The sequence below is a fragment of the Ursus maritimus genome, unplaced genomic scaffold (assembly GCF_017311325.1).
Source record: "Ursus maritimus isolate PB19 unplaced genomic scaffold, ASM1731132v1 scaffold_14, whole genome shotgun sequence".
NCBI lineage: Eukaryota > Metazoa > Chordata > Mammalia > Carnivora > Ursidae > Ursus > Ursus maritimus.
The window spans coordinates 32,199,077-32,220,024 of NW_024423786.1; the positions used below are offsets into that span (position 1 = coordinate 32,199,077).

The 20,948-nt window shown below is 47.0% G+C and overlaps 1 protein-coding gene across 2 annotated transcripts in view; it reads right to left on the bottom strand.

Annotated features, from left to right (window-relative positions):
• Window positions 1–20,948, bottom strand: part of FLNB (filamin B) — a 139,413-nt gene that overhangs the window by 83,320 nt on the left and 35,145 nt on the right. For both annotated transcript variants that reach the window (XM_008703082.2, XM_008703081.2), the window contains exon 2: window positions 1,451–1,699. In XM_008703082.2, the coding sequence (XP_008701304.2) occupies window positions 1,451–1,699 (249 nt within the window). The remainder of the gene's footprint in view (window positions 1–1,450; window positions 1,700–20,948) is intronic.

A 20,948-nucleotide genomic window follows, 5' to 3' on the forward strand; every position in this document is an offset into this window, starting at 1 on the left:
GTACCTCCATGTGCTTACTGACCTGAAAGCTCGCCCAAATCTGTAGTTCGAGAAATTTTATGGAGGCTTCATTATGTGAAGTAGGCATGATTGATTAAATCACTGGCCATTAGTGATTATTCAATCTCTAGCCCCTGTCCCTTCCCTGGAGGTCAAGAGAATGGGGGTAAAAGTTCCAACCCTCTAATCACATGGTTGGTTCCCCTGGCCCCAGTGCATGCGTAGGGGCTGTCCAAAACTCATCTCATTAACATAAACTCAGGTGTGGTTGAAAGGAACCATTATCATGGCTCTTACCACTTAAGAAACTCTAAGGACTTTTGGAGCTCTGTGCCAAGAAAGGGACAAAGACCCAAATATATATTTCTTATTATAAGTCACAATCCCATTCCTAGATACATCTAAAAACACTATGCTAGCATCTGTATAGTTCAAAAATCCACATGCCCAAAAGCCCAGACCTAGAATCATCTTAAAAACCTTTGTAAGCACAAGAAGTGTTAGGACTGAAGTAAACATCCACAGGTTTAAACTGGTAAAGAGGTATCTTAAAATGTGTCTGGAGGTGGAGGCAAGGAAGAAGGTGCCGGGAAATTAACTAATGCTAAGCTCTGAGTCAGTTCTGGATAACTGCAGCTTATAGGCTCTCAAGAAGAATGAGGCCTGGAGTCAGTCCTCCCTCCCTCCCCAATACAGACTAGCCAGCTCTGTTCACTGCACGGTGAGAACCACTAGCTTACTAAAAATGAATGTGACCAGCATATATTCAGAGTATTCATAAATGGAAAATATGATTATTAGAGTAAATTTTTTATTAGAAGCAATTTTGGGGGTGCATATAAACACGGGCTCTGGTTTTTCTACTGAGTGTGTACCAGCAAACCCTACCCATCAATCTAAACCCTCCAGTGAGGATAATTATTACCTTGGTGTACTCTCAACCGCTCAGAAAAGGGTGGAAAACCTCCAACTGGATCCCAACCAAACACTATTTCATAGCCATGCAGAAAGAAAAGGGTGAAGAAAGCCATATATAGTCAAACCAGCGGTCGATAAAAATGGGTACTTTCCACTCAATGGAAGTTTTTAGATTTTCATGCCAAGTCAACTAACAGGGCCACATGTTTCTGCTGAAGTCCATGGGAAACCAGGCACCAACTGTGGGAAGAAGCAGGACTTTGTGGAGTCTGAAAGCCAAACCAAGGCGTGCTCCAAGAACTAGGGGCTTCATTGGGAATTTGGGTAAATAACAGTTCAATGTTCAAAAAGCCAATGGACACACCTAGAGGGTAAACAGAGCCATTTTTAGTTCCCTTTGCTCTTACAATGGGCTCAAACCAGCAGAATACACCAATCCCAGCAAACCCAGCTTTCCCAGTGGAAAGCCAAGAGGCTTGGGGCCCACACACCCCCATCCTGAAGAGATGGCTTAGGCAGCTTGGACACTTACCCGGAGCACAGCTGTCTACTAAGGCCCCCAGAGCCTTGCCGTCTTGCCAGTTCTGGTTGAAGTTGGTGATGGGCAAGTAGGGGATCTTGTTCTGAATCCATCCCAGCAGCCTCTGCTTTGGTGTCTGCTTCTTGGCATCATCATCCCCTTCATCCTCCCACACAGGCATAGAGATGGAGTAGTGAAGGATGAGTGTCCACACCAGGCCCAAGATGAGCTTCAGGTTCCCATCCACGATGGCTTTGCTATCTGGGGAGAGAGGCACAGGCTCGAGTTGGCACATTCCTCTGTAAACGAAATCCTCATCTGTTAGAGAACCACACAGACCCATTTCAGAGTGAAAGGAGGTAATGTGAGAACTGGCTCCAGAATCCTTGAGGATGAGAATCGATGAAAGAAGGTTCCAAGATTTTACAGGTATCATTAGATCATGAGTACATGAAACTGCATTAGACTTTTCTCTCTCCTTTTGTATATGTTTGAAATTTACCGTAAAAAAAAAAAAAAAGAGCTTTTAAATTTGAAAGAAAGTATTTCAGAAATACAGACAATTAAACAGGGGCAGCTGAATTCCAGAGACAACCACCTGCTAACTTGATACTATGTGATCTACCAGATTATGTGTGTGTTTGCTGCCCTGAATTTATATTATACTATACAACGGGTCTCAAAATTGTTCTTTTCACTAATCGTTATGTCCTGGATACCTCTTCCCTATAAAAAGTTGTTTCTGTTTACACTCCCATCTACAGGTTTAAGAGGCCAGTTTCCTCTCAGATCTCACCATCACTGGGTGTTAGCAATCATTTTCATCTCTGCTCTTCTCACAAGTTAGTCATTCATAAGATAAAGCCCTTAATAGTTAAGCTAATCCAGCCCCGCAAAGTCTCTGTTGCCAGGAGGATAAGTGATTGGTCCAAGGTCATGGCTCCTTTCTAGTCTACTCCCAGCTTAACAGAACATGCCAAAGCCAAACCCAGGACCGTTCTAGGGATCTTCTAGGAATCTCACTGCTGCTGCTTTCTACCTTCTGCTACTCCCTTGGCTTCTCTGTGGCCCTCTGTCCTCTGTCCTCTTACCAACCTCTACCTACGTCCATCAAAATCCAACATTATCAACGAAATCCCCTCTGTCACTCGTACTCCCCTCCTCTACCTCTCCCCACGCACTTCCCCTATCTATCCTCTCTCTCTCTCCCTCACACTTCCCTTCCTATCCCCCATCTCTCTCCCCCTCTCCCCACACACTTCCCTTCCTATCTACCCCTCATCTCTCTCTCCCTCTCTCTCCCCTCTACCTCCTCCCACACACTTCTACTCCTATCTACTCACCCATCCCCCCCAACTTCCTCCACCCTTTCCCCACCAAAATCCCCTGTTGCAAGCCCCCATTTCTACCAGGACTCCAAACTGAAAACGTTAGAGCCATCTTGGACTTCTCCTTCAAACCCCAGGTTTCTCCAACATGTCAATCCCCTCTCCATCTACATCTCTTGGCAAATCCTTTTCTCCACCTTCCCAGTAAATATGTGGCCCCTCCTACCTCTCTCAGCGTCCTCAACAGCCGTGAAGTTGAACCATGTTCACATAACCTTAGAACTATCTTTCTGGTCTCGTAACTCTGTGCTTCCAAATTCACCAATGATCCCGACTGCCCACAGTCAAACTCCTTAGACATATAGCACGCCCAGAACCCCCAAACCCAGCCTGCTTTTTCACCCTTGTCACCCGTCCTGCCATAGTTCACACTGCTCACACAGACACAGAGACTTCTCATTCCTGGACCACGTCCTGCTTTGAACCCCTCGGACCTCTCCAACTTGATCTGTATTGTGCTCTGTATTCCCTTTGATGGGAAGACCCTTCACCCCACGCTCCTGTGGGACAACCCCTGGCTCCTCAGTCAAGGGCCAGATCCAACAGTTGGTGGCGCTTCGCTCCCGCCAGCATGTGTGTGACTGTGCCAGGGCCCTCTCAAGACAAAAACCAAGCCTCCCAGGCCCCACTGCAGGACTACGAGCACCTGCTAGGGAGTAACTGAGCCTTCGCCATCTTGGAGCTCCCTTTACCGAGTCCCACCCACCCATCCACCATAAACCACCTGAATGACGGTTAAACAAACACACGCCGGATTGCACTTAATGAAACCCAACTACAACCACATGAGAAATATACACACATGCTGATAAGGAGTAAATGGCACGCCACTTAAAACCGAAAGGGTGGAGGCTTTTCTTTTTTTTTTTAATTAACCTGTTTATTGTTAGTCCTCTCACAAGAAAAGATCCTCTTAACAGGGCACACCCAAACCCACAAAAACCAAAGGTAGCTTTATGGCTGCAGATGCAGTCATAATAAAACTTGTTCCTGTAAAACTGTGCAGAGTAAAGATTATCATGAACTGGCTCGTGAGACAATCTATATTTGAGCAATCCTCACTCAAAGTTAAGGTGCCCAGAGATTTTCTATGTAATGAACTGTATAAATAATAACGTTTAAGCAGGACAGTCCATGTAACTCACAGGGCCCAGCAACAAATGAAAATACAAAACTCCTTGTCCAAAAAGTATTAAGAATTTCAGGATGGCAGCAGAAGAGCATTAAACCAAGCAGAGAACCCTTCTCAGGGCAGGGTCCTATACTGTATGACCATGAAGATTGTATGACCATGAAGCCACCTCTGCTTCTGAGGTCCTGTGGTCAATAAAGCAGCAGTCGTCTGCACAAAACACTTGGCCGTGCACAGAACTTGGACATCCAAGGAAATCATCCCACCACACCGTATATATGCTTCTCCAGGTGACAGCCCTTGACCGTGATGGAATTTTTTGATTAGATATCCTGTTAGAAGGTTGTCTTTGAAGTGCTGATTACTGAGTTACTACCTACCAATCGTAAGAAATTCCAGGTCAAACAATTTTCCATGCCAGTTTCCTTTACTCAAACTACAGGGAGAAGAACAGTCCTCAGAAGGGTGGGGGGTGGGGGCAGGAAGGAAGAAAGTATGTGTACACTTATCGTTAGTCAGGGTCCCCGGTGGTGAACCACGGAGGGTCTGGTCTTGCACCAGGCAGGATCCAAACAGACCAAAGAGTCTCATCCAGCCACAAGTATCAGACTGCAAAGTTCAACTTTCCTGAGTTATGTGTTAAGTGCTTTTCAAATGCAAACTTGCAGATCTGATCCATAAATCAAAACATGAAACCAGTGTGCTCTATTTTTACCCAGCTTACACATGCTGGTCGAAAGGAATGAGACATGAGTATTTTTTAAAAAAAATTTGGGGGGAAATATGACCCAGTAAAAGCCTGAGCCAAACGTATGAAAAATACAATGCCCAGAACTTCTGTTTCCAATGAATTCAAGGTGGGTGTCCAAAGAGGAAAGCCCCCATTAAGGTCTCACTGGGACAAATGATACTTTTGTTCTGCTATTCTAAGAAGCTGGAGAAAGAACAGTCCTCGCTCCAAAAGTGATTTTGACAGGTGAAGGTTCAAATGCTTTACCGAACTCTTGGAACAATAAAAAGATGGCAGCTTGCCCAAAAGGTCTCCCCTCTCCCACCCACAAGAAACAGGAGAGTCCCAACGCCTTGAAACCGAAATGCTACAGAGCGTCACAGGGTCGATGTGAGACCATCCCAGCCGACTACGGGGTTTTCAAATGTGAGTACGCTCTGTGATGTTTATGTCGAGTATAAACATGGAACAGAAATGTAAAAGGAGGAAAGGCCAGGTCAGCTGGAAGCCTCCCTGGCAGGATTCCACCTCATTGAGAGCCTCTTTATGGAATAAAATAAGCCAACGCCCGCCACGCCTGCTGGACCTCCTAGAATCTGCTTAGATTGTCGGTGGGTTGGAATCTGGCCACAGGTTTCTCCTCCCCAGATCCAACCAGTCCCCATTCCCATGTAACTGGGCCTGGCTCTGGCCAGCGCTGACCCTCCAACCACACACCCCCTCTGGAACTACTTAAAATTACCCAGCATTGCTTCCAAGTGAGGCCTGTGGCTTCTTTTCTTTCTCTTTTCTTTTTTTTTTTTTAAAGCTAGAAAGTTAATTTGAGCTACTGTAGGTTCCAGGACGGAATGTTTTCGCGTCACTTCTGTACACCGGTTCCCCAGTCCTCCCTGAGCAGCAATCAGGAATGGGCACATTTTCGGGGGAGGAAACCGGCTATTTTTAGGTAATCTTTGGAAGCATCATGGAAACATCTACTGTGCAGACAAGTTCCTCCGAGGAAGGGAGATGGTGATCTTTCCCTCTCTCCTATCAGGAGGGCGGGATTCCTGCGGCCATCTGCGTGCCCACCACATTCACCGTGCTGACCTCCCCTCATATTACTGAGGGCTGTGTGGTGGAGGCCGGGAGGAGAGGCCTGGGCAGACACCATCCCACGTTTTCGCTCTCCTGAGTAAGAACAACAGGTCATTGATTTGCCATAACACAGCAGCTCACTGCTAGGTGAGAAACAGCCAACACAGACTACAGGAATCAAGCAGGCGTAGAAGTTTCAGAAAAGCTCCTTCTCATATGCCTGGGGAAAGTACCCAGGCCATGCGCCAGCTCTGATTTAGCCATCTGGAGAGGGGTCTGCCGCACACTCTGCTCTGAGAGGCAGTGGGGCACCATGGTTGCAAGGACAGGCTCTGGAACCAGCAACCCAACTAGACATGTGACTTCGAACAGTCCATCCACCCTCTCTGGACCGTTTCCTCGTTTACCAAATGGAAGTGATCACAGTCAACACCTTCACGGGGCTGTTGGTGAGGAGGAGGTGGGTTACAGAACACCAGGAGTTGAGCACAATGCCAGGTACAGGGTAGGAGCTGAATATTACCTCCCTCCCCTTTCTTACTCCTTCACCTCAGACCTGAATACCTGCTACGTGCCCAACACACTTCCCCAGAGCCAGAAGCCCAGAAGCTATAATCCCAGGTTTGCAGGCAAGCAGGAAACGAAAGGCAAGACAGTACTTTGTAAATTAAGAGGAGGATGAGACATGTGTCACTTCTCGGAGCCAAGCAATTCATTAGAAGGGTCAGGAGTCTCCGAGGTCCCCAATCTCCTGTTCTGGGAGGCGGCTGACCCACACACTACAGTGAACCCAGGCCATGTGGGGTCGGCGCCAGGGGGACACTTCTGTGCTGAGGGCTTTAAGGAGATCCAGATGGCCTGAGATCCCAGACAGAAACCAAGAACCACCCAGGAACCCAACTATTGATCATTTATCAGACCTCCCTGAAAGAGAACACGGTACAAAGAGCAGCCCACAAGAGCCCAGAGTCTGGCCCCTTCTTGACTTCCCAACGTCACATTGCCCGGGGGTTCACCTTGATCTCTGGCCTCTGCTGGCTTAGCCTGGAACTCTCCCCACCTCTCCTGACCTGGTTAACGCCTCTTCTATATCCGACACTATAGTAGGTCCCTGGTTAAACGTGCCCTTCTCTTCTAGTGGGACTAAGGCCACGCTGAAATAAGCCCCTGCCACGTCTGCCTCCCCTGCTCAAAGCGTTAGCTCTGCAAATGTAGGAACAGGCTGTTCCGCTCCTCTAAGCATGGCCACTTGGCTGTTTGGGGGACAGGCTGCCACACGCATGGCTCCCCTTCCTCTCCTCTCTGGTGCTCTAGGAGTGACAGAGTTGCCTCTCATTGGATGCAAAAGTCCACGCACAGCCTTTCAGACAGAATGCTAACCTGCTCCAGACGGTGACCCCCTCTGCACGCCCAGCAGGCCACACAGCGCGGGGCACAGGAAGATGGCTGGGGGGGGTTCACTAAGGCTCCGCGCCACCACACTTGAGCCCTGGCCAAGTGATCCAATCCCAGTGTGCCTCAGTGACTTGCCCTGGAAACTGGGGAAAATGCTGGAACAGGAGCACAGGGCTGCTGGGGAGCCTGCATGTGATAACGCATTTGCAGCACTCAGACGCCTACACACTCAGCTGTCATGAAACGCTCATCTTGTTACTATTATTCTTACCACCACCGACTTCAACATCCTTTTATCAACCTTGAGACAGAAAGAACAAAGGCAGAAGGGAAAAGTGAAAGCTTAGCTGTTAAAGGTGGTGACCTCCACGTTTGCACTGGGGTTTCCTGTCAGCCCTGACTGCCTAGATGAGCCAACCAAAGCAGCATCCTGTGCAGGGCTGCCCCGAGGCAACCCCACACTGCAGTGCTCAGATCACCTGGGCCCAGGACCCAGGTGGCGGAACTGGGGCTCACTGGCCTCCCAGGCTGGCTTTCCGGTTTCTCCCCATCCTGCCTTCTTTCCCAGCCTCAACAAACGGTGGCTGAACTGTTGGCCTCCGTCGTCCAAACAAGAGGGCACCCTCCAGTAAAAGCAGGCGGTTCCCCGCTGTCCTCAGTTTCTCAGCTGCCACCTGTTTCACGGTCATGAGGAGGAGGGCCGTCTCAGTCTGCTGCCCAGAACCGGGATGCATTTCCGGGAGTGCGATGGTCCTTCCATCCGTACGGCAGATGATAGACTGTGTACCTCGGCAGGACTGTGTACCTGCCCGGACACCTGTGGGCAGGATGAAGGGCCAGGCTGGCTTCTCTCCTGCTTGGGGCTTCATCTAGGGCCTGAAACTACCCAAAGGCAACACAGACTCACAACCAGGTGACTCACACTGCTGACGATGGAGGGGTACTGCCGTGAAGGCCACTAAAACCCTCCCTCCCCTTTCCCCAGGCTTGCAGCTTCCAGCTGGATGGCCCTTCCCAGCCTCCCTTGCAGCTCAGCAGCATGGCTGCTTCGCCAATGGACGGTGTGCTCTCACTTCGGGGCCCTGGCCAGATGCGGGGGGTGCCTCCTCCCAGCACTCCCTCCTAGTGCCAGCCAGAGACCCTGACATGACAGTCACTTAGCTTTGACTTGCCCTAGGGGAGGCCAGGCAAGGTGGTAGAGGGAACCTGGGTCCCAGAATAAGGTGCCCTGACAACCTGAAGACTGAAAAAAGTTACTGTATTTGGGTTTGGTTTTTTGTTTTTTGTTTTTTTTTTTTTTAATTTTTATCTCTTTGTTACAGCAGTTTAATATAAAAAGAGGATGTTCTGGGCCTTGAAGTCCTGAAGTCACATGGGCCTATGTCTATCAGTAAGATAAAATACAGACCACAATAAAATAAGGGTGGATTGGGGCACTCAGGTCGGCTGGATTTCCGATCCTTTTTCTTACTCAGGAACTCTCCAGGATGACAAAGGAGCTGTCGGAGTTAACTTTTACACTTCACTATGTCAGGGTTCAGTTAATAAAGAGTGCATGTGGAAGGCCTTTGTATGTTAGTAATTTTTCAGGAGATGACACAATAGACCAGGGGTGGCAAATGGCATTGGCACGTGAGGTGAAGACCCTTTCAGTGTGTTGAGAAAGATTCTGAGGCCCTATCTGGGGTCAGCAGGAAAGAAAATTGATTACTAATGTCTGCCATGAACAGGCACGGGAATAGAGGCTCGGCGAGGTAGAATTGTGCAGATTAGCCATGCCTGCCCTGGGCACCACATGGGGAGTAGTGGCTGGGATTTCTCTGCAAGAGAATTGAGTAAACACTGCCAGACCCCTGATTTGAGATTTCTACTATAGGCCCATAACACATTTCTTATGCATAACCTCAGACTTCAAATTTCCTACTTGGCCAACTATTCCTTCTGTTTTCTCTCACTTGCTGGACAACTTCTGCCTGGAATAATTGGAACAAATTATTTCATAAATACCTTATTTTTATTTTGGTACAGAGTTTTTGGTGGACATTCAGATCACCGATACTATGGTGGTGTTCTGCTTCCGAATTTATCCCAAACACCAGATTTTCTGGTGAAGAGGTATTCTTTATTTAAAAGATGCATTTGCATCACCAAGTGGGCTTTTGAATGCCTCTTTTGAAAAGTTCTTATCGCTTCTGGGAATTACTTTCTATCCATCAACAAAGTCACTCTGGATTAAATGAGATAGGTATATGAACGGGCCTAGAACTTAAGTCCCTTCCAACTAGTATTATTGGGATAGCCTTGAAAAGTTAGAACAAGGATTCTAGCCTTGTTATAAGGATTAAAGAAAGAAGGAAAAAAGGAAAGACACCCCAAAATGGTCAAAGCAATGTATTCTACACTAGGTTTTCGATCTCGAAGTCACAGGCCTCCTAAGTGAGTGGTAGGATGAGGGCCCCAGGGACCCCTGAGCCTGAGCAGGGAGTGGAGCAGCCAGGAGTCCAGCCACTGGGAGGCCCCAGGAAACCCCGGAGTGAGCTCAAAAGTTCTCAGCATGGTGTCTGTCCCTCACTCATCACTTCCAGGCACCATGACTCTGAGAACATGTCCAGCTGAAATAATAAACACTGGCTGTGAACAGAGGTCTTGGTCACCTTTTGACTCCACCTCAGGCTCACCTGAAACACGGTCCTCCAGCTCAGTCTGTCACGTGGCAAAACCACCTCACCTGAAACGCAGCTCACAGCCCACCCTGTGCACGCAAACGCAGCCCACAGGGTAACCCTTTGAGAAAAAGCACGAAGGCAGGAGGAACCATGCCCAGAGACTCCTAAGCCCCTCCCCTCCTGACATCAACAGCAACCATGCTGTAAGAGCAGCTCCCTCTCTTCCAGACCTGCCCCCGGGCTTGGCCCTGTGCCACATGCATCACCTCCCATAACCCTCCCTGCGACCCGCTTTTATGGTTAATCTCATTTTACAGATGAGAAGACAGAGGTCCATAGAGGCAGCAGCCAAAAGTAACAGAGTTACTAGATTTAAACCTAGTTTAAACCCAGTTCTCTCCGTTGTCCGAGCCCCAAAACTCCCTACTTCTCTGAATGCACATTATGTCAGGACAACTGTATTCGGTGAGCACAACAGGACACACGTTTCACAGATGAGGAGACTGAGTACCAGGAAGGGACACACCCTTGGGACCCACGGCCGGTGAGCGGTGTGCTTGGGAGGGGAACCTAGGCAGGGCCTCTGACCCTGTAACTGCCCCCATCATTCCCACGGTCCCTAAACTGTCAAGGTTCTGGCAGAACAATGTGGACAGACAGCACAGAAAGTGACAGCACCAGGCCTGGGTGGTGCGATCAGGAGTCAGACACAGATTATTTTAGCTCCCGTGTCTCAGTCATGACTCAGCCTCCACTACACCCCAGGAACTGGGGATTCCAATGACCCAGCATCCGGGAGGTCCGCCATGCATGCCCTACTGCTCAGCATGGGAAGTCGGGGAGGATGGCAGAAGATACAGCTCTGCCCTCGTTTCCCCAAACCTATTCAGCTATATTTTCCCTGGAAAATAGAAATTAGGGTCACTCACATACGTGAAAGCTCAATTTGTTCTATTCATCTGTTCTCATACCCAAAAAATACTTTGTGCTTACTGAATGCCAGGCCCTGTGCTGGCTACAAATTATATTTTTATGTAAGATATTAAGTTAAATTGGCTTTAAAACACTCCACAAAGAGATGACAACATTATTATAATGAAAACCATCCGCCACCCCCCTACTCGCTCCCCCCACCCGCCCCGCCCCTGCAACCCTGCCCCAGGGCAAGACATTGAAGATCTTTTAAGAAAAAAAAGAAAAAAAATTTTTTTTTGCCTTTTGTGTCTAATGCTAAGCTGTTTCCTGAGGTCAGTTTTTTTTTCTTTTACAATTAAGAGTAAACAGGCAAAAAATAATAATGCTGATGACTAAGACAGGTATTCATCCCTCCATTGCAAACCTGTAAAAGCTGAGCCTTGTTACAAAAAAGATCAAGGTGGTTTCCTTGGTTTGAAAGGGGGGAAATCAGTTTGCATACCCCTACCCACATAGCTCACCTCATGTTACAACCCATATAAGCCTGTTATAGAAATGGCAGCCTGCCCAAAGATTGTGAAGTCATAAAAAGAACAAAACTCCCAATTTCAAGTCTTGAATAGGAACCAAGCTGAGGAAAATTCCAAATAATTTATAACCGCTGGCTCCCATCATTACCAACAGAAAAGGGATGAGGCTGGAAGAAAAGAAATTCTCAAAGGACAGATACAGGGAGGGTCTTTACCTGTATGGTCAGTTTTCAGACAGTTCCCCCACTATCGAATTTGTACCCCCAAATTTGAATCCTTCAACACAAAATTACATAAGGAGGCCTCCAGACACATGTGCCACCCAGCCACAATGGAGCCCGCTCGGCCCAGACACCGAGCTCCTCTGGTGGGAGGAATTCCACGCCACCAATATCCCCGGATAAAGAGCGTGGGCATGGGGGCAGGACGGAACCCACTCAGACAAAGGGGAGCTCACTTGCTAAAATAATTGGAAGCCAAGTAACCCAGGGGCCAGGGACATGGAAGTAGGCAGTGATGGGGCAGTCAGGGTTCAGAGAAGCCTGGTTTCCCTCCCACGCCTGGCTAGTGAGTGACCCCGGTACTGCGGCGGGTCACCTGGAAGCTGAGAGTCAGAACTGAACTCACCACGTCAAGTGCTTGTCAGATGATAGAGTAAATCAGGCAGTGCTCTGCCTTTTGAGGGACCCACCGTATCAGCAGAGACCAGGACAGCTACTATTATTATTACTGTAACATTATAAACACACACAAGTTCAAGGACTAACAGTGCCCCATTAATATCATGAAAGATTCAATGCCATTCAATTCTGGTTCAAGACTGCTCAGAGCCAAATACCCCAGAACTGTGCCTTCCAACACAGACGAGCATTCCATCTGCTAACGACCACAAGACCAGCCCCCATCAGGGACCCGGGATTAAGGCTGATAGAATCAAGATGTTCTCTGCTCAGTGAGCTGCCTCAATGAACTGGCAGTCTGCTAAAAACTGCAGGCCACCCCAACTCCTCCAGCAGATTCCTGAGCAGTCTGCAGGGGCCAGCCTGGGCCACTGTTGACAGAAAATTAAATGCAAGGTCAATAAATTCAATATGAAGCACAAAATATTCAAGAAAGTTCCCTAACGGGATTCCTTTCTCTAATGGGGGGAAGGGGGGGTTGGATATGAAAGTGATCTTTAACCATGAAAGCAGCTCGTTACCATCATATAATGAGGGAGTAAAACTGAAAACAACGTAAATGCCTTCCCATGAATAAACAGTTAAATAAACTTTACAGAACATTCAAGCAAAAGAGTAATAGGCTGCTGTGAAAAGAATAAGAAAGATATGTTTGCTCCAGTAGGGACGGGCCTTCCTGATATATTAAGGGAACAGGAGCATTTGTAGCAAAGTATAGAACGTGCAATTCTGTTTCGGAAAAGGCATGACTCTGTATCTGAATAGAAAAATCTGGAAGCATGCACACCCGACTGTGTTCACTGGCTCTCCCTGGGAAGAAGACTTGGGGTGATTGCAAAAGACGAGCTTTCTCTTTTTTTGTTGTGACATGCTCCCATGTTTGAATTTCTTTTCTCAGTTTAAGTTACATGCGTTACTTTTATAATAAATTGTGACACACACCTCCCCAAAGAAAGAAACAGTATATGTGAAGGAACTCTTCATTGAACAAAACTGCTCGTCGGCATCTAGAGGCACTGATGCGGGAAAAGTGACAGGTTTTATCAAATGATGAAAGCATTGTGTACAGTAGGTTCACACATGAGTAACAAGGTGGCCAGGGAATGGTATCATTGCGTTCAAATATGCACAGAATACCTCTAGAAAAGACAAGACACTGTTCACCAGCTGCATTTGCGTCTGGGTAGGGGAACAGGGAATGGGGGTGGGGGGAGTGCAAGGGAGCCAGTCTTATCTTTTTACGCTGAGTATGATTCTCACCATGTTTGATGTCCCCCGTCAACAAGGAACCAGCAAATCCATGGAGGCCTTGCAGGATGGGGCAGATGCCTTTCTGGTGACCACATCTGCTCCGTTGTCACACAGGGGCCGTCCAAATGCCTTCCTGGTCCCCAGCCATACACACTCTCCTGGACCAACAGCTTCTGCCTCAGGAGATGGCCTCTGCCATTTCCAGACAGCTTGCCAGAGGAGTGGAAGATGTTCAAGATTACCTTGTGAGAAGATGGAGTCGTCCAGTTGCCTTTGGGCCTGCTTAACAAGCCAACCAAAAAAAAACCCCAAAAAAACAAAAAAACTATCCACCTTTCTGATCCCTTCCTACCTTATTCCCTGGCACCCTGAGAGTGTCTTCCCCATGACGCAGAGGCCCAGCACTCAGTTATATTGAGGACCGAGGGCCCAGGCCCAGTGCAATGACCCCACCGAATTCTCATTGTTGCTTTGGGAGACATCCCAGTTAGTCCCATTTTCCAGATTAAAAAACTGAGAAGCAGATAAATCGAGCCCATACGTGGTGGAGGGGGATTTGGACCTAGGCCATCCAGCTTCAGAATCTGCTGCTGGCCATGCCACCTGGAGACCAGGTGGGGCTGCAAGCTTCGAAGAGGCTCATACGCAGACATCGTAATATTACAAAGGCTTTCTAAACTGGCAAAAGCTGAGGAGGAAGTCAACGCTGAGGGTTACATCATCCTCCTGAAAGAGATTTATCGCTGTGCCCCTGAACTCTGTCCCACGATAAACGGCCACGGCAGTAAAATAAACAGACCAGGCACATAGCAGGTCAGCTTCTCTGCTAAAATGGGAACAAGTCCCAACATCCCTAAGGCATAAGCAAGTGACACACACGGAATATCCAAGGCCCCACCCTAGCCACAGCTGCCAGTGACTGAAGACGCACGGCCCACCGCCAAGCGTCTTCAGTACCGCTTCTTTACCTAAAGTGTGCTGCACTTGAGCTGGAAGCTGCTTCCTGGCTCAGCAAAACACCAGCTCTGCTAAACCTGGCCTTGAGGAAGATTTGTCCCTCTGGCCGCACTCACAAACCCAGTCCTAACTTAGACCATTTACCAGGAGAGGTTGTTTACCTTAAATCAATTCAATTTTCTTTTTCCCTCAGCCTAGTCTATTTACGTATACACACACACACACACACACACATATATATAAATTTTGTGTGTGTATGTGTGTGTATACATACATAAATTTATATATATATAAATTATATATATATATATATAAATGATTCCCTAGTCACTTTATTTTTAACATGTGAAAATACATAACAGTTACAATTTTTAAATGAAGGCTGTGTAACACCTACTAACATCTTGTGTACCATAGCTTTGAAAAGACTACTCTAGACATTAGCTGGTTTTCCAAGACAAACTGCTCCTGGGTCAAATAAGCTGGGGTTATAGGGAATTGAACAATTTTAAACTGCTGCAGGACTTCTCAGAGCCTTTAATATGCAAATGTACACTGACAATCTCTGAGAGCACTAGGGTGCCACACAGCATTTCCCAACTTTACTGGATTAGGGAACTTTTCTTATATGCTCTCAAAGAACTCTAAAGTATCCAGAAGATACATCCGTAATTCTACCTTAAATTGCCCTTTAGATCTTCTACAAACCCTTTCCCTGAATGTTCCCATAGGCTTGGAGATTATGTTTTCTATAAATGGTAGATGTGGGGTGAGGAAGACAGGCAAGGGGCACAAAAGGAAGATGACAGAAAATAAATTATTGAGGCTTTCTCTGATCTACAACTATTTTGGTGGCCGGGATTACGAATCTAGAACCATGTTACTTGGAATCAATGAATTTTGCAGATAAAGGATAATAAAAGTAGGTTCTCAAAACATTGTTTCCGGTGAAGGGGGCTAAAGGGAAGCACACCCCTTAACCATGATGTTTATGCAATTCTGGTGATAACCAACTCACTTAAAAACCACACGAAGAAACAGCTCATTGTTCCAGTGCAAACTGTAATTCCTAAACATGGGTCGTGATTTAGAGGGATCCAGGCCAAAAGCAGCCTTCTCCTTTCTGGGTTTGCTTGAGAGCTTCTAATGTCAAAATCTTCATCCGCAGACAATGTATTGCCAAGTGGGAAGAGTCAGAGAAGAAACTTGGTAATTTGGACCACCGCTTAATGCAGTAGAAAGAGGGGAGTTGTCCTGATGGGAGCAAGTGCAGTATCAAATTATGTGAGCAGGGAAAATTTCCAGAAGCTCCACCCCATGGCCACTTAGCTCTAAACTTCCCGTAATGGGATGGGGGTGGGGGGGTGCTTCCTGCCATGGGAGGAAAAAAGTTGGTAAAAATTATTTACATAATAACTGAAACACATCCAAGTAGCATTCCTAGTGCTATGTAAGGATGAAATACTCATAAGCATACCGACAGAGCAGTGAGCCGCACAGCTTGAGCGCTAATTAAAGCCACTCTCCAAGCTTCTGTGCAGTGCTGGATGGGAATCTGAGATTCAGTCAACTGTCATCCAAGCATCCCAGATAGGGAGTGGGCTCGGTCTCCAGCACCACTGTGATTCTAGTACCTAGCATGATGCTGACCACATAGTAAAAAGGAGAAAAGCAAAAGGGGGGAAACCGCTGCCATCTACTAACCTGACCAACAACTACCCACTCATCAATACACCTACCAACCAAAAATCAACCAGACAAGCTGACCAGATAACCAGCAGTCCACACATCTACCAAACCACCACCCACTTAGTCAACCAACTACCAAACCCGAGTGGACTCATCCTGGACCACCCTCTCCCACCAAATCCTTTCCTTCCCCCAGGCCTGCTGGCCACCTCTAAATCGATCCCCAGCCCAGCAGCCCTAAGCTAATGGCAGGCCCCCTCCACTGGCCGTTCCTGTCTCTGTCCACAGATGAGGAACTCTTAACTCTTCCCAAATCTCTCCACGGGTTCCAGCAAGGCCACCTCATAGCCCTGAGGCACCGCCCCTTCTCAGGGACATGTAAAACAATTTGAAAGTTGGGGGAGCTGGGGGAAGAACTGGTTCCAAAACAAACAAAAATTTCAAGAAATTGAAGTTAATAAATATTTTATTAAGTGCCTGCATTTAGTATTGTGTCTTCCTCACTAACTGCGTTCTATGGTTGACATCTATGGAGATTTCATTACATGTGAAAATGACTTACAGGTTCGTTTTCTCACATCCTGAGAATTCCAAAGTATACATTATAATTGCTGAGAAATCAGTCAATTGTAAAATAAAGGAGTGAGTCACGGCCAAATAATATAACAGAATACAAATACAAATAAATAAGAGCAAAAGTATTTTTTTTAAGTCTTTCAAATTATTCTATGACAACACTTGCACAAAACACACCCTTTTTTTAGTATGAGAGATGGGTGTGTTTTATTGTATTTGATAGGACAGACTCAGGGCCTAAGGTCTTAAAACACCCCAGCATGCCGTCCGAAGGCTGAGCTCCCTAGCTGTGCCCCAAGGCTTCCATGGCTGGCCTCTGCCAGTGTCCCCAGCCAGCTGACCCTCCGCATGCCCTGGGCCTGTGCTCCCCCTCGGGCAGAACCCCGGGCTGCTCCCTCTGTTCAGAATGCCCTCCTCTCCTGCCTCTCACTAGGTGGCTTTCTTAGCCACCCTTCAAGATCCAGCCTTCTCGGATACATTCCCTTTCTCCTTGGCATCATGCTTTCTGATATCTGAAGACCATCTCACAAAGTAGACAGAAGTGGGCCTTCCCACACGATCTTACCAGGAAGCCAAATGTCCAGGACAGTTAGCAAGACAAGCCACCATCCTTAATGACATCGCAGCTTCCTACGAGGGACTGTCTTAAGTTGGGGACTCTTGCAGGAGAAGGCAAGTCGCGGGGGAGAGACTATGAGCTTGAACAGGAAAAAACGGGAATTTTCATCTTCGGTAACCTCTAACGAAAAGGTAGCATATTGTTCCGTTATGCATGTACACCATAAAACACAGGTATATTCAGCAAAATCAGATCTTGTCCCATCACATTATAGAGTTGGCGATATCTCAAAATATCCTGCATGCTCCTCACTACATCAAAATCATGGCAGGTTACTGGACTAGTCGCCAGATCTTATTAAACATCTAAATACACATGTACATGTATTACTATATCCAAAAATTTCTGATAAATGTATTTCAATATAACTAGTTTCCTTTGTAACCCCATGTACATGATTTTATGCATAAAGACAAGACTGCAGACTTCAGGGAGCCAATGGGGTCCAAAACACACTCGGTTAAGAATCCTGGCTCCAGGCTGCCTGGCTGGCTCAGTCAGTAAAGCACGCAACTCTTGATCTCGGGGTTGTGAGTTTGAGCCCCATGTTGAGTGTAGAGGTTACTTAAAAAATAAAATCATTTAAAAGAAATTCCTGACTCCAATTAATGAATTTTTAGAACCAAGAAATGAAAGGACTTCGGTAATAGATGTTTGTTAAATGGGCCATAGATCAGTGAAACTGCACTTGCCAGGGCATGGCATTGGTCATCTCTTACGGGGACCCTAGGAGGTCACTATGAATAGGTCTCCCAACCAATATGGCCTACCTACCATCACTGAGTTACCCTCTCGGGCCATAAATACAATCATTTATGTTATTCCCAGCATGAACATCTTCCACTGCTCCCTACAGTCTGTGGCAGGGGTCAGCAACCATGTTCTGTAAAGGGCCATATAGCAAATATTTTTAGGTTTACAGGCCATATGGTCCATGCTGCAACTATTCAAATCTATTGTTGTGAGAAAGTAGCCATAGGCAATACATAAATGAGTGGGTGTGGCCTGTGTCTCAATAAAACTTTATTTACAAAAACAGGCAAAGGGCCAGATTTGGCACCACTGTCTATATAACTATCTATGATGATGGAAATGTTTTATATGTACACTGTCCAACTTGGTAGCCACGAGCCACACTACTGAGCACTTGAAATGTGGTTAGTGTGACTAAGATGCTAAATTGTACCTTTTATTTAATTTTTTAATTAATTTAAATTTAGCCAGCTACATGTGGCTGGTGCATAGGTCTACCCAGTCAAACCTAAGTGTTTTTCCATCCCTTTTGAGGTTTTTCATAACCAGCAAGTACCAAGCACTGAGGCCAATCAGGGGGTGATGTACCAAGTGCTCTCACATTCCTGCATTCCCTTCCCACTCCTGGGCCCAAGGGGTTCCGCAGGCCAGAACGTCCTGTCTCCTCAATCTGCCTCTTTTAAACTCTACTGTTCACCAACCCTACCCTTGCCACAGGCCTTCCCTGACACCCCAGATGAAAACTGCTGCTCTCAGGGAGCCTGGGTGGTGCAGTTGTTAAGCGTCTGCCTTCGGCTCAGGGTGTGATCCCAGCGTTCTGGGATCGAGCCCCACATCAGGCTTCTCCACTAGGAACCTGCTTCTTTCTCTCCCACTGCCCCTGCTTGTGTTCTCTCTCTCGCTGGCTGTCTCTCTCTGTCAAATAAATAAATAAAATCTTTTAAAAAAAAAAAAAAACTGTTGCTCTTCATGCCTCTCTGGGAGGCACTGTAAGAACCTTCTCTTACTAAACATGCCACAGTGACTTGTTACTCATTCTCTGGCTTTTTTTTTCCTTCACTGTAAGATATTTGAAGATAAAACCATGTCCCTAGCACAGTGCCTTTATTATTTTTTTTTAAGATTTATTTATTTTAGAGTGAGAGAGAACACAGCAGGAGGGGCAAAGGAAGAGAGAGAAAGAATCTCGAGCAGACTCCACGCTGAGCACAGAGCCTAAGGTGGGGCTCGGTCTCATGACCCTGAGATCACGACCTGAGTCAAAACCAAGAATCAGATGCTTACCCCACTGCACCACCCAGGTGCCCCAGCACAGCACCTTTAAGGTTAATAAGCATTCACTAAGTTTGTGAAATGAATACACTATAATTATAGCTAAGTACTGAATATAAACTGTCTTTTTTAAAAAACTCATTTTGAAATTAATAGATTTATCTAAAACCTGTTTATCTTTTTTTTTTTTAAGCGTTGGAATCTAGATTAAAGTAAAAAGGCCCAGATGGATTTCCAATCTGCAGTACAGAGGGATATAGCCCACTCAGTCAACGTCCCATTCCACTACCACAAGATCTCACCCTCCTGGAACCTCAGTTTTCCTCATCTGTAAAATGGGTTGACAGTGGGGCGCCTGGGTGGCTCAGCCAATTGTCTACCTTGAGCTCAGGTCATGATCCCGGGGTCCTGGGATCGAGCCCTGCATCAGGCTCCCTGCTCAGCGGGGAGTCTGCTTCTCCCTCTCCTGCTCCCCCATTTGTGCTCTCTCTCTGTCAAATAAATTTGTAAGTAAAATCCTAAAAAAAAAGAAACGTTTAAAACGGGTTGACAGGGCCTACACCTGGCAGGAATGGAGAACACTTAGCACAGTGCTGAGAGAGAATGAAAGGGTTACAAATGCCCCCTGAACACAGGGAGGGAAGGAACACACAAACCAGACTTAGAGGGGCAGGAACACCAGGACGACCACTGGATTCCCGCAGCAGCCTTTTGCACAGGTCTATCTCAGGGCAGGAGGGGCACGGCCTTTACACAACAGCTGTGCTCGCTGACCTCCCCTGAGCACACAGATCACACCACCACCGAGAGCACTCGGGTGGGTCAGTGCACACCTCCAGCACCTGCCAGCCCAAGAGCTACAGAGCTGTGTGCGTCTGCTCTGGCTGCTCCGATGACAAGCTGCCATCCCCATGAATGTCACGGCCACTGCACACAAAACAGGCTGGAAGCTGTAATTTTTGCAGCTTCTGGGGCTTCTCTGAACAGATAAGAAAATCCAGCCAGGCCACTCGTTATCCTGGTTTTTCTGACCCAAGGCCCTGTTTCCCCTCTTACTCAGCTGCCTTACTCACCAGGCTGGCCGCCAAATGATTGGGCCTTTGTGAACAATCAAATCCACCCTCCAAGAGGACGAGGGGGAGCCGCATTTCTGAGGAAATTCAAAAGAGTGGGCTAGGGCTGTTTTAAGCCCAGTTACAAAAATGGCTTTGAACTGCAGCAGCCCTGTCGAAGAGGTTCTTAATTTGAAGGGATCTCAACCTCTCATGTTGGTACTGATATATACGGAATGTTCTTTCCTGATCATCATCTATTTCCCTGAATTATAAAATACGCCATTACAATCAATTCAAATTACATGTAAAATGGATGTAAAATAAATTGAGTCTCTCCCCACTGACAGGCCAGGGTTGCTCTGTTCTTACTGGTGGTCATGACCTTGGTCCTACCTCAGGCTTGGCGTATTCAACTTTCTTCTCAAGCCTCAACACCTCTGTTGCTCAGAGAAATCACTCAAGTTTCAGGACGCCTGCGTGGCTCAGTTGGTTAAGCATCTGCCTTCGGCTCAGGTCATGATCCTGGGGTCTTGGGATCAAGACCCACATTGGGCTCCCTGCTCAGTGGGGAGCCTGCTTCTCCTCTCCCTCTACCCCTCCCCCTGCTTGTGCACTCTCTCTGTCAAATAAATAAATAACAATCTTTAAGAAAGAAAGAGAGAAAGAAGGAAAAGAAAGAAAGAAAAAGAAAGAACGAAAAAGAAATCACTTGAGCTTCAACCCTGGCTACACACTGGAATCATCTGAAAACCTTAAAAAAAAAAAGCAGTGGCTCTCCCCAAAAGAAAACAAAATGAGGATTTCTTTGGGGTGGGACCAGGTATC